The sequence below is a fragment of the Merops nubicus genome, unplaced genomic scaffold (assembly GCF_000691845.1).
Source record: "Merops nubicus isolate BGI_N331 unplaced genomic scaffold, ASM69184v1 scaffold10323, whole genome shotgun sequence".
In the NCBI taxonomy this organism is placed as follows: domain Eukaryota; kingdom Metazoa; phylum Chordata; class Aves; order Coraciiformes; family Meropidae; genus Merops; species Merops nubicus.
In genome coordinates, this window is record NW_008600965.1 from 82,521 (window position 1) to 99,419 (window position 16,899).

Sequence of the window (16,899 nt, forward strand, 5' to 3'; positions counted from 1 at the left end):
CTCCAGCTCAGCAGCCTGAGCTGAGGAAACACACTGAGAGGAAGAGCCAAAGTCAGCTGAAATGCAACTTGCAGGCAGGGCTGTTGCTGCAGGGGAAAAAGTCAGTCTGATCCCATTCAACTCATCGGCTGTGCTCACACTTCTCTAATGGGGAGTAATTGATTGGGAAAAGCGTTCCTGGCACGGCAGGTGGGCTGCTCCTGCCTCACTGTGGGTGGAGCAGTCAGATGTGGAACGATCACTGGCAAACAGAAAGCATGGCCAGGGTGGCTCTTTCTGCCCCCGAAAGCACTCTCAGACATGGAGCTCTGGCGATGAGCAGTGCTGGCAGGGTAGCAAAGACAATGATTTATGAAAAATGTCAAGTTTTCCAAGGTTGGAAGTATTTTGGGCCAGGATAAAATATGGACTTTAAAATATATTTTCATCTGGAAAAAAAAAAGTGTATTTCTATGTGGGTATTAGTTGGCACCCAGGTCACCCAAAACAGCCAGAAACTCAGAAGTCAGGGTCGCTGTCACCTGGACCACCCAGATTTAAACCACTGCACCACATCAGGCTGGGAGATGGAGATGCAGTGAGTGAGTGCTCTTGTAGGGCTCCGAGTTTGGGTCCCCAAAATCCTCCTGCCAACAAAGCAGGTGGTGCCACCCAAGCGCTGTTCTGGAATAACCACACTCCACTAGTCCAAATGTATTCCAGAAATTTTGAGAAGTTTACTTTGTGCTGCCAACCTTACTGCTGCATCAAGATTTTCTCTCGAAGCTGGTACAAGGCTAGCCTAAATTCAGCAAGTTGTTCTTTTGCCAGGAATGCAAGTGTGGGCCTAGATCAGGTCTGGATCAAACTGCCACCACCAAGTGACCCAGCAGGGTATAGATCCAGCACTAATGATCCTGGAAAAATGCTGGTGTGTGGCAGAAGGACTTTGATGTCCCAACTCTTGGATGAGCGTTCCCTCTGCAAAGAAGCAATTCTGGATCACATCTATCCAACTGTCCACTTCTATTGTTCATGTCCTTTTGACCATAAACATCATCTTGGGTTGGAGAAGTCGTTTGTTTCCAACACTTTTATCTGAAGTTTCACTGTAGTTAGCACATCTTGGCAAAAAGCTTTGGGTAAATTAAAATGTCATATTTTCAACGGGAAGATGTTGTATCACATTTTTGGACTAACCTCCAAAAGGAAGGAAGGTGCAGGGTGCATTTCTGTCACACACAGACAGCAGCTTTCACTATGCACCTCTGGTACTGAATTTTGGGGACAAAGGGAAAACCATTGTTTGAATTGTGTATCTCCCAGTAAGATGACATGGAATTAATATCTTTTTTTTTTTCTTAGCTACTAGAAGTTTGAAAAGATTTCAGGACAACTATCATGGTACATTTAACATACAAAATAAATCACACTGGAAAAAAATAAGCCTCAAAGCTTCGAAATATCAATGTGACAATCAAGTAACTGGCAGCATACTTAACCTACTACTGAGTCTGCTGAATAAAATGTCAATTTTTCACCAGAATTAAGGGGCCTTTTCCTGGAATAAGGTCTGCAAGTCATAATACAAAGACATAGAGAACCATAAGCACTGGCAGAATACATCTAATTTGGAAAGGTATCTTATAAGTTAGTGTTAGACTTTGTCCTTGGCTCTAAATTAAAAGCTACGCAGGCCTATATTAAAGACACTTAGACATGATGGCTAAGTCATCAAAATGATTTACCTCCACTAGCAATGTGGTCCTCTAGTCAGAACATGATGCAACAAGAGAAAATGCAGGAACTCTTATTTTCCTTACTAGGGAGAAAATATAGACTAGAATTGAATGATTTTGCTAACATTTGAATGTCTATTTAACATTTGGACACGATTCCCTTCCCTTCCAATGAGTCACATGATAAACAAACTCCCTTCATTAGAGAGTTTGAGTCCAGGATTTCACTTCCAACAGATTCCTATCTGAAATACTTACAGGTAATACGGAAAGGTTTTAGGCTTTTGGTTACTATATGCATCATGGAAAGAAAACATTTTGTAAATTAAAAATCCAGCATAATTCCATGGGGACTCCACAGAAATTTCCCTAAGTCTTATATACTTTACTGGTGAAGGGTCTGTATAGTACAGTTTTAATTAAAATACTGTAATAACTTCTGGAATTCTTTAGCAGGGATATAATTTCCCATTCAATTCCATCACGTGTCTCCAAAAACTTCATATAAGGAAGTATTTCCTCTTAAATTTCACAAAGCATCTTCTTAAAGACATCATATACCCTTGTACTCTTTTAATCAACATGACCAATTAGATTATTTCCACAAGAGCACATTAATTTATTACTGGTTTTAAAAGCAATACCCTTACATATCTGTATTATTTTAAAGAGCAGAATAAATGTATTTGAAGGGTTTTCCCCTTAACCTGCTAGATCACAAAAAAAAAAAAAAAAATATCTTTCAGGTATGGCCATTAATGCTCATATTCCACACAAATTTAGCACACACAAATTTCACAAATTGACTGTATGTGGCCAAAACGCAATGTTTCTCAAAAGCATTTTAAATTTAGTTAAAATAGCACAAGACTGCAGCTTAAACCAAATGTGCCATGAGCTAATCTTTTTCAGCTTTGCAAAATCATTTCAGCTTTTATTCCTATGCCTTAACTGTCTTTTGCCAAAATATATGGCACTAGCATCTCAGAATTTCTTGTCTGCATTAACAGAGGATGACTGCTTTGATTTCTCCTTAAAGTGGAATAGGAAATAGGAGGGCAAGCCTTCAAAAGCTAGGAGCTTAAATTTGGATAAGCATCTGAAAGGTAGCTGCTTGCAGCACTTAGCCTTTCCTACAAGCAGTTAATTCTCATTAATTAATGAGAACTCTCTCTGCCCCTTCTGAAGGGCAGAGTGGAGTTAATATCCCTATTTAATAGATAGGGAAGCAGAACCAGAATCACTCGCCTCAGCTGAAGTCCCAATCTCCTCACCTCAATTTTGCAGACTGTAGCTTGAATTGATGCCCTGGAGCAGGGACAGACACCCCTCATGGTAAAGAGGGACCAGGCTAGGGCTGGGGTCTCTCTCACTGCTATCACATAGTGCCCTCCCAGTACTCTCAGGTTCACCACCAAATTACAGGGAATATAATCCAGTTTGCTCCTTCTGAACTTTCAGCTGCTCCATGGCCTTCACAGGGGCAGCATCAATAGACTAAGGCATTGAAATCATGGGGTTTTTAAGTAAATGGAACAGGTGTAAGTTGGATCTTATATCCAAGTCCTAAATGTGGATTTAACTTGAAAGCAGGCAAAAAGCTTAATTAAGTTGCTGTATTCAGACCGGGGAGCAGATTAACTGGCTCCATGGAGTCAACGGGACTTTCATTGCCGACTTCACTGGGATCAGGGTTTGACTCCAATTGAAAAGAGAAGCTTCTTCTATAAAACAGATGATCCCTTATGGAATCTGATCTAATACTGAAGGAATTCTGAATAGGTAAACAGGAATTCAGCTCATGGTGAACTTGTAGATTCAAATAACATTAAAGAAAGAGGTGGCAAAGGAAGCTGAAAACACATCACCATGCCATTACACAACTGGCCTTTAAGAAAATCAAGATCACGTGGAGAGCAAAACATGCTCCCAGAAGAGAGAAGCTCCAGTAAGTCCCATCCTCAACTGGCTGCCTTGTAAGCAAAGGGGCCTTCTGCTCAGGGATACTCAGATTCATAAACATTATACATGATTCCACTATCTACTAGGTTCTTTTTTTTCTTTTCCAATTACAAAAGTTAATAATGTCTGAAATTACGCTAATTGGAATGAGTACATTACCACAAAGAATCAAAAACATGCTCTATGCGAAGGCAAAAATTCATATGGTCCCTGCATTGATATGGCATGGGGAAAGCTTTAACACCTGGTGTTAAGTTCCTGAAAAACACAAGTGCCCTTTTTTTTGTTAAATGCTGGCTTTCCTGTACATTTTGAGAGAGACTGAGGCAAATGCCACCCTGCATATAGGAGTGAGCTCATGACAAAACCCCTAATTGCTTGTGCTGGGACAGAGTAACTGTGCACTCTGCAACTCACTCATTGCAATATCCACTATGAATGAGTTGCCATAAAAATGGTGCAGGTATGACTGGATTCCCTACTGCTTTCAGCAAATTGGAAATAAGCCACACAGCAGTGTTTTGGTTGATTTGTTGGTTCATATGAGGTTCTGAAAACAGCTTAAGTTTTCCAGCTATGATATAGCAGCCCAGCCAGGAGCCACTGCTATCAGGGTTGTAGTGGAAGATGAGGAAAACATGGAAATTGCTCTGGTAGGAAAGGTCTGATCCCATAAGATGACAGCACCCCAGCTCTGCTGGTACATCAGTAGGGCAAACACCTCCTGGATGGCCCAAGCACTTCCATGGCTGCTCTGGCTTCTGCCTGATGAAGGGCAACACAGAGGAAGAGCTAGCGCTCCTGTTTAAGTACAGACAAGTTGCTCACAGCTCAGAATAACTGGATACACATAGCCATTCTGGATTTTCAAAGAGTTAGGCTGCCTGTGGTGTTTTGAGCAGCATCAGCAGATGTACAGTAAGAATAATTACATCTACATTTTGAAGACAGAAAAACCTGTATTGGTTTAAGTCTTTAACTGATCCAGCTATTTATTATGATGCCTCTTTGGAAAACTGTATCCTATCCACCCCTCCTAAGATATGTATTTCACACCCTTAGCCCTCCTGAAAACAAGTTTTCCCCTCTTAAGGGTAAGCAAACAACAACAAAATGAAAATGAAAATGAAAAGTTGAAAGAATAAATTGTTTTCCTATGGAATTTTTCAGGCTAAGGTAATATTATTATTGAAATTCGTGGTTTAAACAAATACATGCTTGTAACTTTCAAATGAAAACTAAATACAAGAACTATTTTCTCCACATATTTCTGGTTTCCTAGAGTTAATTAAAGAGAGCATTCAACCATTTTGCCTTAGCTTATATCCCTCTCCCCCAAGGCACGGCTGCAGACAGAAGAGGAATTGTTCCAAATACCCATCAATCCCCAGAAGGCAAGGCCCAGACATATAATTAGACATCCTTGTTCCTTTCTATTTAGAACATCTTTTACATAAATCCTTGAGTCCTTACTTAACTTTTATTGAAAAGAAAATGCTTGACATTTTTCCCAGGTAACTACTGACCAGTACTGAATTAGGACTTCAGGCTGTGACACACGTACTCAACTAACACATCCATAAATATTAACAAAATGCTACTACTTGAAACAGATGTAGCAAAGCACCTTCCAGCATCTGCCCAAAATCATAGATCAACCAGTCCTTTCCATCTAATTGAGGACTCTCGTCTAAATAAAGCTGAACAACAACCTCTGACTGGCTAAAGGAGTCGGAGAAGGACTGGTCAAGGATAGGAAAAGCCCTTTTCAAGATGTAACAGAAGAAAACTGCCAAGGTTGTTCTAAATACAGAACACAAGCCCTTCCTAAAGCCATCATTATTAAACTGCCGTGCTTCCAAGGGGAAAATAAACCCAACAGTCGTTATTTTTGTTCTGCCGTAGTCATGCATGTTCATAGAAGTCTCCTCACCACTTATGTCATTATGCACCTGGAGGATGTAAGAGAGGTCATTTCTTGGAAGCTCAGAGCCAAAGCTCAGCTTTCTCCAGATCCATTGGAGGGGAACTGCCTGCCTCTCCCACAAACTACCACAGCTTGCCTTACTTTTTCAGGCCAGCTGACTGCCATCCTGGGGTGAACGCAAAAACCAAGCATTGCAAATCAGGACATGAGTGATCTGAGCGAAGTATGAGACCCAGGGACTTTGACACAGACTTACTCCAGAGAAATCATTCAATCCTTCTGCCTCAGTTTTCCTGCCTGGAAAAAAAGCAGCAACTATCGATTACCTACTTTGTAGGTCATATATTTGCAAAGCCCTCAGGGAGATGAAAAGCATTACACAAACTATATGCACACGTGTTAACACTGATTAATTTTCTCTGCACAAACATATCTTTTTTTCTTCTTCATTGCCCCTCCTCTCATTATTTCAGCAGTCTCATCTGGAGGAGGGCAAGGAACTGCTGACAGCTGAAGTATTTTCTGCAGTTATTCTTTTGAGATTCAGAAATGCAACCACTCAACACAACCCTACGTTCAGCTGACTGTTTCCTTAATAGCTTTGCGCTTTCATGTGTTTCCTCATTTTCTGTTACATGAATTTAAAGCAATCTGATTTCCAAGTTAATTTGAAATGACGCAAGATCCATTAGTTGAGGGTATTGTTTGCAAAATAACTCCAAGGGACAACTTTCACTCACTATACTTTCAGGTATGCTGTCAGCAAACAAAAGCAGGGCTAGTGATGTGAATAAAGTCAGCAGGATTTGACCCAAAAAAGCTTGTCAGTACATAGCAGAGCACAGACTTATAGCTTAGCTGCATAAGAAGCTTGTAGTAAATGCAACAGCTCTTACACAGCCCGAGTTTTACACCAATGAGCAGCCCTTTTGTGATAGTACTTATACAAATGATGATCAGAATATGCATACAGCTTTGCAAAAGACCGGCTATAAATATTTTTCTTAGGAATTTTGGCTCCACATTTTCTGAGGAATAAAATGTAAATGTTTTGTGGAATAAAACCACTGTTTCAGCTATCACAAAGTAATCTAGAGGACTTGTGCTTTGTCAACAGATCCACAATGACAGTTCCCATTAGAGAACAGATGGTGACTCTCTGCACCTGAGGGTAGAATTGGGCTTTCTGACTTGCAGCACCCAAGAATGACCAGTTATGCTCATGGCTGGAAGGAACTGCACTGGCACAGGTTGCCCAGTGAGGTAGTGGAGTCTCCCTTCTTGGAGACATTCAAAAGCTGTCTGTACACGGTCCCAGGCAACTGCCTGTAGCCTATCCTGCCTGAGCAAGGCAGTTGGACCAGATGACCTCCAGAGGTCCCTTCCAACTTCAGCCACCCTGCCAGTCTGATAAACAGGCAGTGGTTTAGTGCACCTTGGATGAATGACCTCTGACTGCCTCTGCAGCCTTTGGTCTGGATACTGTGGAGGTGTCGTAAGTAACACCTCAAAGTCATCCTTGAGTAACTGCAACTGGAAGCACCCAGACTGCTGAAGGAAATCCCATAGCAGAGGCTAAGAGACAGACATGTGGCTGTATTTTCCTCATCCTCTTCAACAATTGGAAAACCTCCACTCTTAGATGTGTATGCAGTCAATAGTTTACAAGCAGCAGACCATGCACAAATTCCACAACTGAAGCCAGCAGCCTTTTAAGACAGCAATAGTTAGTTACTTTTGGTTTTGCTGAACACCTAATGTAGTGAGAAAGCTGAGCAATGCCACAATAAAAATACAACACACCAACTTTTCAGCTGTTGTCCTTAAGGTAAAGACACTGGACAGCTGAAGTTGATAATACTACCAAAAAAAAACATCCTGGATGACAATCCTCAAGAAACAATGCTTCATCTGTGCATTGAGCCATTTCAAACACACCAAAAAAATCTGTGTTAAAGAAAAAAAAAGGAAACGATTTTGGGTAGCTTTGCTCCTGCCAAGCAATCTGCTCTCAACCAACTGTAAAATCTCTCATGCTATCATGCCAAAAATCAAAGGCAGAGAACACACTGATCAGCAATATAATGTTTGAAGTATTGTAAAAGGGAAAAAACAATCATTCCTAAAATGGGATTGTGGTCTCATTAGAAAGGAATTCAACTGCAGTAGTTACCTCGGCATGTAAAGGACTCGCTCTGCCACCACAAATCCCACCCTGAAGAAGAGGTTGCTGGCTGGGATGAATGGGAAAACCAGGAACAACAAGCCAACCAAAACTTCTTTGTGTTCCAGTTTCTGCAATAACACAAAATTAAACAAATATCAACTAAAAAAATCCAACTAAATTCACCACTAACTTTCTCCTTTGATAAGAATCTCAAAAGAAGCAAGTTAGATTAACATTTTCCACATTTTGCATTTAAAATATTTTTTTTTTCCATATTGACACAGTTTGTGCTTCCAATATGACCAGAAAGTGAAAAACACACTATCTACAGTGTATATTATTACCCTTGGTACCTTTTCCAAGGTCAGCTCTGGTGTATGCAGCTCTTTTGAGATGGCATAGGTAGTACTTAAAAATATACTCCATATTGGTAATAGGTAAGTATAGAATAGAGTGAATGCATACATTAGCACGTCTAGCACAGTGTGGCTGCATATAAATAAACAAATGTATATCACATACATACAGACTGCTGTGTTCAATCCTAAATGTTTAACTGAGAAAAAGCTGTTCAGTCGCATTTTGTGTACAGAAAACTAGCCCCAAATGGCACATTAATGCAGTCATTTTCTCCCTTTCAAGACAGTATCTAAACTTGAAATGATACTTTTGCACACAAGGTCTTTATAGTCATACAGAGTTGGAAAATTGAGACACAGTATATATTAAAACGAATGTCTTTTACTTGAGGCTTAGTTAATGCCCTTCACTTGAGCTCACTTTAATACTGACTCACTCCGAGGAGAAATCGAATTGCCACATGGAATTCAAAATAACTGTGATCTGCATGGCCAACACAAGCCTCTCAGGATGCCGTGATCAGCAGCAGCCACTGTTGCTGCCACAGAGAGACCAAATCCTCCCCGGGCAAGCTGAATTTCAGACTTAGCTCCAGCCCAAGAGGCTGAATCAGCTCACGCTTTCTGTTAATGATCTCAAAGAACGGCATCAGGCTAACAGAAGTGTGGCATTAGGTCTGTGAAATCTCCCAGGCAGACATCTGTGCTCCCTTGCCCTGCAAGAGGGCTCCCCCCCAGCTGCCACAGCGCCCATCCGCAGCCACGGGGAGAAGAGCTCCCCCACACCTGCAAACAGATGCAGCCAGAATCACTGAACGGCTGCAGCGCTTTCTAATTGTTGCAGGCAATTTCTCAACTTTGGAAAGCAAATTGACTCCTCTTTACTGGAGCGACCTGAATTTAGAAATGTTGCACATGATTTCTGAGTAGAGGAACAGAGCCTGATCAACCATGTGGGGCCAAGCAGTACAACCTGCCTTGCTCTTGCACAGCTACAGACTGCTGGCCTAGGCAGTGGCTGAAATTCAGAAGTCCCAGTATTAAAATATATTCATCCTATTCTGCGAGAAAGAGAATTAACATTTTCTATGGGTACCAAAATGGAGGCTCTGATGTCACTTTAGAGGGACTGGACCACAAGATCACAAAAAAGTGCACTGGCTTCCTCTGACTCGAAGAGGAAACACAACGCAGAGATGGGAGCAAAACTCACATCTCCAGACTTCTTTATCAAAATTTGCTTTAAATATCACCACAGTTACCTGTTTCTATCACCTGCTTTTTCAGTGTCTTGGAATCACAGTTACTAGTGCCTTCTTGCAGTCAAAACTGCACCTAAAATACCTTATTCCCAGAGCTGAAGCTGACACCAATCCATTAATCTGATGAGCTGACATACTCAGTAATGGTCATTTTGTCTTGTAATTACAATTAAAAAAAAAAAAAAATTAAAAATTATTTCTCAACTCTGAATGCAAATTATCAGCCCTATCTCAACTACAACTTCCCTCCCACCCAGCTCTGGACATATACTCCATTTCTCTCCTGTCATTTGATGCTCCTTTCCCACCTCGTCTGGCATAATTATGGTGCTCATTTGCTGCCACCACTCTACCACAGGTCTCTAACCACAAACACCCAGAGGCACAAGAAGGTGTGTTGGGCCAAAAGGAGTGCACTGCTAATAAATAAAATGTTCACTGTCTCTAAGATGTGGTCTTGCTTTCAAATGAACCAGCTATCAAGTATTTCTGCAGTTGTTCATTAAGTTAATAATTGGGAAAGCAACCTCTAGTTAACATCTCCAGGAAGAACACAGTGTTATTCAAGGCTGCAGCATTGGAGATGAGCAAAGGAAACTGAATGCTGGAGAAAGACAAATAAAACCTGTACATCAAACGGGAAAGAGGAAAATGTAGGAATTAGCTCAGATGGAGGAGGAAATGGTATTGTGCACCCTTTCTCCCTCCATAAGTCACAGCTTTAGACTAATCCCACTGAGGGTTGCCAGCTCAGTCCTCTGGGCAGGGCCCAAAGACAGGAACCCAGCACTCACAAACCAGCCTCATGGAGCAGAGCCCTCTGTGGTGCTACTTATTTCTGAAACAAAAAATATCTGGCAGCACCCTTTTAAAAGCATTTGGTTCAGACAGAGGCTTTTGTGAAGAGTTTATCCTCGAAGGCCATGCTTCAGCTCACTGTGCGTTATGCATGGCCCTGCCTGCATGCCAGCAGGTCAAACTCCTGCACTCGTACTACAGCCACTCCAGAGCTCAGTTTGATTTTTCTCTATCTAGCCATTATTTTTTCCAAAGTTTGTACTGGCAACTTGTCTATTTCATAGAATCAGAGAATGATTTGGGTTGGAAGTGATCTTAAAGATACCTTGGCCCTGTGGCTGGGTCCTGCCCAGGAGGAGAGGCTCGTCATCTGAAACTCATCTGTGGCCATTAACAAGATGGCCTGGATGCAGCCTCTGGTGCAAGCGATTCCTAAATCACTGACTGCTCATAGTTCAGAATTCGTACTGGAGGAAAAAGTTACCCTATTCATAGCCAGATCTTATTTCTCACTTCCCTAAACAGTTTCTACTGACCCACTAGATACTGAGCAAAATCAGCCTTTGCACTGACCCTTGGGCACATTCTTCCATCCCAGCCTTGCAAAGGCTGAAGACACATCTGTCCCTGACTTCTCAGCAAGGGCCAACATCTGCTCACCTAGGCAGCTTAGAGGAAACAAAAAAAGGAGAGAAACATAAATATGATGTATTGAAAGAATCGTGTGTATTACAGGTGAGAACAGACAGCTACAGCCTAACAGCACAAGTCTCATCCAACATCATATCCTCCTTTATCTTTTTGCCTACCAAAATTTACTTAGCACATTCCCTTTTAATCCCCCTTCCCCTGGAAGGGTTGATAGATCTATAAATGAGTACATAAGCAGGACAGAATAGATAAGAACATCAGGGACTGATACTGTAGGGCTGCAGGAAAGGAGGGCAGCAGAATCTTCCACCCAACACAAGCCATAGGAGATGCCTTCCATGTGTTTTTTTAAGTAAATAAAAATTTATTGTTTGTTACATTTTTCAGGGAGAGGAGGGAGAAAGAAATCTTGGACCATTTATTTGGTTTAACTACTCTGGTCATCTGAGTCTGCTTAAGAGATAGCTGAGCTAAAGGTGGCAGAACCTGCATCTTCCAGATGCCAAGAGCAGTAATAAAAGCTTTTGGAGAGTAGTACACAATTTTGTTTGTCTTCCCTTCACCCTAAAATGAAAAAGCTAAGACTAGAAATTATAAATCACTTCATTCCTTTTAGAGAAATACACTTCCTTTCCTCTTAAAGATACTGCTTTCTTTTGGAAATTAAAAAAAAATCTTCCCATCTGTCAGAGAAGACTCTGGGGAAAAAAAAAAAAAAGGCACCTTTGAATTAACCTTGGAATGATTCCTTTTGTTAAAGACAAGTCAACTTAAAATCAAAATAGCATTCCTTATAGCAGTTAGTTTGGGGGTTTGCAAATACATATCTACATCTAATTTCAGTTAGGCCTTCATTATATTGTAACAACAAACAAACAAACAACAACAAAACACACACAAAAAAAAAATTAACCAAACCAAAAACCAATAAAGAATTTTTTGACCAGCTACTTTTCATAGACTTATCAAAGAACAGAAAAACACTACTTGTTCTCCCAAAGGCAAGGCAAAAAATAGTCGCATTATCTCAAACAAAATAGCAAAGAATCACTCCAAGGCTAAAAACCATCAACACAGCAATAAATCTCAAAAATTGCTTCCTTGGCAATTAAGGAGAAAAGGAAGAAAGTCTTGAGTTTACAACTGAAAGAGATCTTCCCATATTACATATAAGACATACACCTGAGCCACAAATAAATATTTCCTGAAAGAAAACACAAATCTAAATCACAAGTCTTCTACAAGCACAGGAGGTATGTAGATCACTTCAACATATTTGTCATAAAATATGGTCTCAAAGAAACCCACTGCAAACTCCCTATTTTTCCCATTGAGAATCATCTGAGGTGCCACATCCATTGAGTCCCACATTGTGATGGTAGGACTTATGTTCACATCTCCTGGCACTTCCAAGGGCTAAGATGTTGAAAGTGGAGCCGTGAGGAAAACATTCCTCCCAGCTGGACAAAGTTGCACCTCAGGGAAGACAGCAGCTAGGCAAACAAGTTCAAGCAAATTCTGTTCTGCTCTACCTTGGAACATTTCCAAAGGTGTTTATATATGCTTGCCTGTTTGATGGGAAGGTGACAATCAAATGGGTTTAATTTCTTCCTCTAACAGTTTATTTCGAGAATGAGGCAAGTGTCACCTCTCCACCATTTAAAAGAAAAAGTTCCATGGAGTAAAGACTTCCTTCCTACCAAAACCATAGACCACCCTCTGCTAGCAAGCTCTGGATGGTCCACTGCAGCCAGTGAGATGTTATGCTTGGAACATCTGACTGCAAGCACAGAAAAGGTGGCGTCCAGGAAAGTTGGTAGTGCACGGTTATATAAAAGCAATGACTGCTATTACATTTCCAAATGCTTGCAGGCCTAGGAGGTAAGTGCATTATCCATCATAAGAGACACAGATTCAGAGAAGCTGTATGACTGTCTGCAAACCACAAAGGATGAAAATCCTTCAGTTTATTCCTAACATCCACACGTGCAAACCCTTAGTGCAGACTGCACATCAACTTAAGTCATGTATTCCTGTTGCACCAGTCACTCATGAAGCCACAAGTAGCTTGACAACCTGGCTCCCCACTGGCCTGCACCATACCACTGGCAGCATCTCACCTGGCAAAGGTCAGGATCTGCGACCACCTATTCTTGTACTTTCTACATCTATTAATACAAAAGGGACTGTCTAGAAGCATGCCAAAGTCACTGCAGTCATGTATAACAGGATAAAAAGCAGACTTAAGTTAAGCAGGAATTAACCCTAAGGGGTTAATTCATTCCTTCATAGGAAAAAAAATCTGCAGAAGCAAGCACTGGGTGCTCCCAAGTCCCACCTTACTGGTGTAGGCACAGACAGGTCATAGCAGAGCTGTACCATGCTCCACGTACCATCAGCATGGTCTCCTTTACGTCACCAGCAGAAATGAGGGTGGGACATGTATATCTTTATCTTCTGTGGCCAAACAGTAGGGCACTGTGGAGCTATGACTGGTTTGCTCTGCTTCCTGTGCCAACACTTCCAACCAAATGGTGCCATAAGTCAGGTGTCAACAGATGGTCTGAAAAACTCAAACAGTTGGTAAGGAAAAGGTAACTATCCAGCTTCAGAATTGGCTCAGGAACCAAATGTAATTACCTTGCTCCTACAAAAAGAGCCACAAATTCTGTAATCACAATTTATCAGGAGTTTTATTCTTTCTTCTCATAAAAAATCCCTCCAAACCCAGCTTCTTTAGTAGCACCAGCTCCTTGAATGCCAGGCTTAGCAAGTCACTGTCTTCCTAAAATAACTCCATTTTCCTTGGTGATCATCTAGTTCTGATAAAAATCACCCACAGTCACTAATGACTAGAACTAAGCAAATTTATACTTCACAAATAATCCGAAGCCACGGAGATTTCCAATGGTATTGTGACCATCACTGTCAACTGTTTATTAACTAGTTGACATATGGATCCCATTTCAAGCATTTTGCAACAATAATAACTACTTTCCAATTCACCAGCAGCAGCATCTATTCAGGAACTGGTGTATGTGCAAACATACACCAGTCAGAAACTGAATCAAAACCCATGAAAAGTATCATTGACTTCCTAACCCCACACCATCTGAAGAGAAATCCTCGGCATCTCAGACCACTCTTAACAAAATCGCTTACTTTCCGTTTCCAGAAGGAACCATGTCTTGGTCTGTACCTCTACGTAAAACAGCCTATTTTTCAGAAATGCTGAATGCCCCTAAAAACTATATTTACATCAGTGGGAACCGTGGATGCTCAACAGCTCTGGAAATCAGACTTTCAGTTATTGCATAAAAGCAGAAAGTAGTCCTCTCCCTATCCCATAACTCACAGCAGGGTATAGAAGTATTTATATACTATCAATATTTCAGTTTTTATTTTAGTATCTTAAAATAAAATTTTGATATCTACCACCTTCTTTTTCTGCTTAGACCCCAGATACCCATCCATTCAGCTATGTGTTCACAGTCTTTCTTACCCAGGTGTCTAAAATTCCGTGAAGATAAAAGCTCATTTTCCCAATCCTTAATCCCTGCAACCTCTAATTCCACTTGACAAACCAATTTGAGCAGGATGCAGGAGCACATGCATCTTTGAAAGATAAGTGGAACATTCCAAAGGGAAATAGGAAAGTCACAAATTGCTCCAGGAATTAGAATAATGGTTTTGATCTTGTGGTCGTTTTTCCCTCTTCCCTTTAATTTTGTGACTGCAGGCTGCTTCACTATGTAAGGAAATAAAAAAGAGAAAAAAAAGGCAAAATTTAAACACGTGCACACTGCTTGCAGTACGTAAAACCACAATCTTTGGAAAAGCAACTCTGTTCATGGTGTGTCTGCTCTTAAGAGGGAACATGGAAGAGGATCCTGAAAAGAAAGTTAAACAAAATAAATCACAAAATAGTTCCTAATGTTTAACTAAGGCAAGTAGCCACAACAAGCACCATTATCTCCTCCAGCTGTGAATTTCGTGGTCCTCCTCCTCATCCCCTATTATTGTGCCACTCCAAAACATTTCAGCTTGGAGTGGGCCTTGAAATATTAACTCAAATCAGAAGAAGAAAATGGCAGAAACAAAAAGAGTATTTTTGAAAATAGAGTAATTCAGTGTTAATATTCTGAAAATGGCAGAACTATCTGCCCCTATAAAAATGACCTATGTAGTGTGACAAACTCCTGCAGGAGTTAAGAGCCCATGTGGTGAGATGCCGAGTATCTTCATGGTGAGCCAAATCAGAATGACTTCAGCTATGGTTGTATATACTGAGTACCACATTGCAAACCTGATAATTTCAAACATCTATCAAGAAAAAAAACAAAACAAAACAAAACTCTGATACAGAAGGTTTTTTGATAGTTCTTGTATCTGCTTTTTAAATTCAGAATGGCAATTGCATACAGACAGACTGAGGAAGGTTTCTTCATATGCTTGTTGGTCGGCTGGCACAGCAAGCACCCTGGGAAGGCTTTTGTGGTTCTTCCAGCCCCACCAGGGACCTGGAGCTGATCTGCTTTCTGCACTCGATGGAGCAGAAAGAGCCACACAGGGCCCTGCAAGCAGCTCCCCCTTTCCCCCAGCTTTCACTAAACAGTCTTTCTGGCTTATTACTCTCTCCCCGCAGCAAACATTAACAACAGAAGCAGCATAGAAAAACCTCGCTGATAAGGATTAAGAACATCAGTCCTGACCTTCTCTCTATGTGGAAGGAATTCAAGTGGGCCCTCAGGAAAATGAAAGCAGGATTTATTTTAAATGGACCTTTTATGAAAATGACTGTGGTTTCCAGCTTGTCAGATAGACTCCATCAATAAATAGTTTTATTCACCTTGCAGTGCCTTTGAAGCAGGTATTGTTATGGAAGTGTTGTGGCATATGAATTTTGCTAGGCACACCTTCTAACTGTTGGTACTACTACAGAATATTATAAAAGGCAATTGTTGCCCTGAAAGTTCCATAAGCTGCGACTTATTAATGAAATGCCAAATCTAGGAAATAAGGCAAAGGTCTCAGGAGTACAGGGTAAAGTAAATAGCATGACAGAATACACATAATGAGTGCTAGCAAAAACAACAGAAACATGCACACAAAGAGAAGATGCAAATGTGTTCCTCTCCTTGACGGTATTAAACACTGTCAGCTAAGGCATATAGTCTGTTGAGTGACTGAGGAACATGCTTAGATGATATTCATAGATATAAACCACCAGATAATGGCAATACGATGCCAACTACAGCACAAACTAATTTAGTCACAATAATCTGGTATAAAATGCCTTGTCTTGGCTAAGAAGCAGTATGCAGAGAAATGTAGAAGCAGAAGTACCTTAAAATTAGACCTGAAGTAAATGACAACCAACTGTAGCATATGAAAGAACAGATAATAATACATATCTCAGTTGCATGTAATGAATATAACTTGAAAATCATCACCATTTCCTGTACCATACGTAACAATGTCACACACAGCAGCAAAGCGTGCTCTTTAAAAAGATATATCCTAGAGCATACAGATTTGACATCAATGTCAAATCAATGAGTCATGAACAAACTGTTGCATATTATTGCATGTTCCTGTTGAGCAAGCAGAAAGTGCTGTGAGACACCATGAAGTACCTCCATAGCACTGGTCAGAAGTATAAATGCAAGATGAGGACCAAGCAGTATGAGGTACAATAAATTTGCTCAGATTGGTCAGGTACAAGACCTACTGTTTCAAATTAGTTTTCCAGATCAACTTGCTCTGAATTACCCCACTGCACACTGGTGAGTTTTTCTGCTATCAGCTCTCCATGTATCACACAGAAAGCGGAATATGATCCATGGTGCACTCTGCACATATGTTCAGAGCCACAACTACAGGACAAGCTGCATTTTAATCACACTGCTAATTAAGCAACAACCTAAAAATGCCATGCAGTGTGGTGTTTCAAGAGTCTGAAGGATTTTCCTTTCACGCTCATTGAATTATTATGATACGTCAAAGAAATAACTATCATCCTGATGATATGCCAAGAACTGTCCTCTCTCTAGTT

At 40.8% G+C, this 16,899-nt stretch overlaps 1 protein-coding gene across 1 annotated transcript in view; it reads right to left on the minus strand.

Moving 5' to 3' along the window:
• The window catches only part of TMTC1 (transmembrane and tetratricopeptide repeat containing 1), an 86,054-nt gene that overhangs the window by 49,231 nt on the left and 19,924 nt on the right, over positions 1-16,899 (minus strand). The window contains exon 6 of the mRNA XM_008937842.1: positions 7,781-7,902. Within this exon, the coding sequence (XP_008936090.1) occupies positions 7,781-7,902 (122 nt within the window). The remainder of the gene's footprint in view (positions 1-7,780; positions 7,903-16,899) is intronic.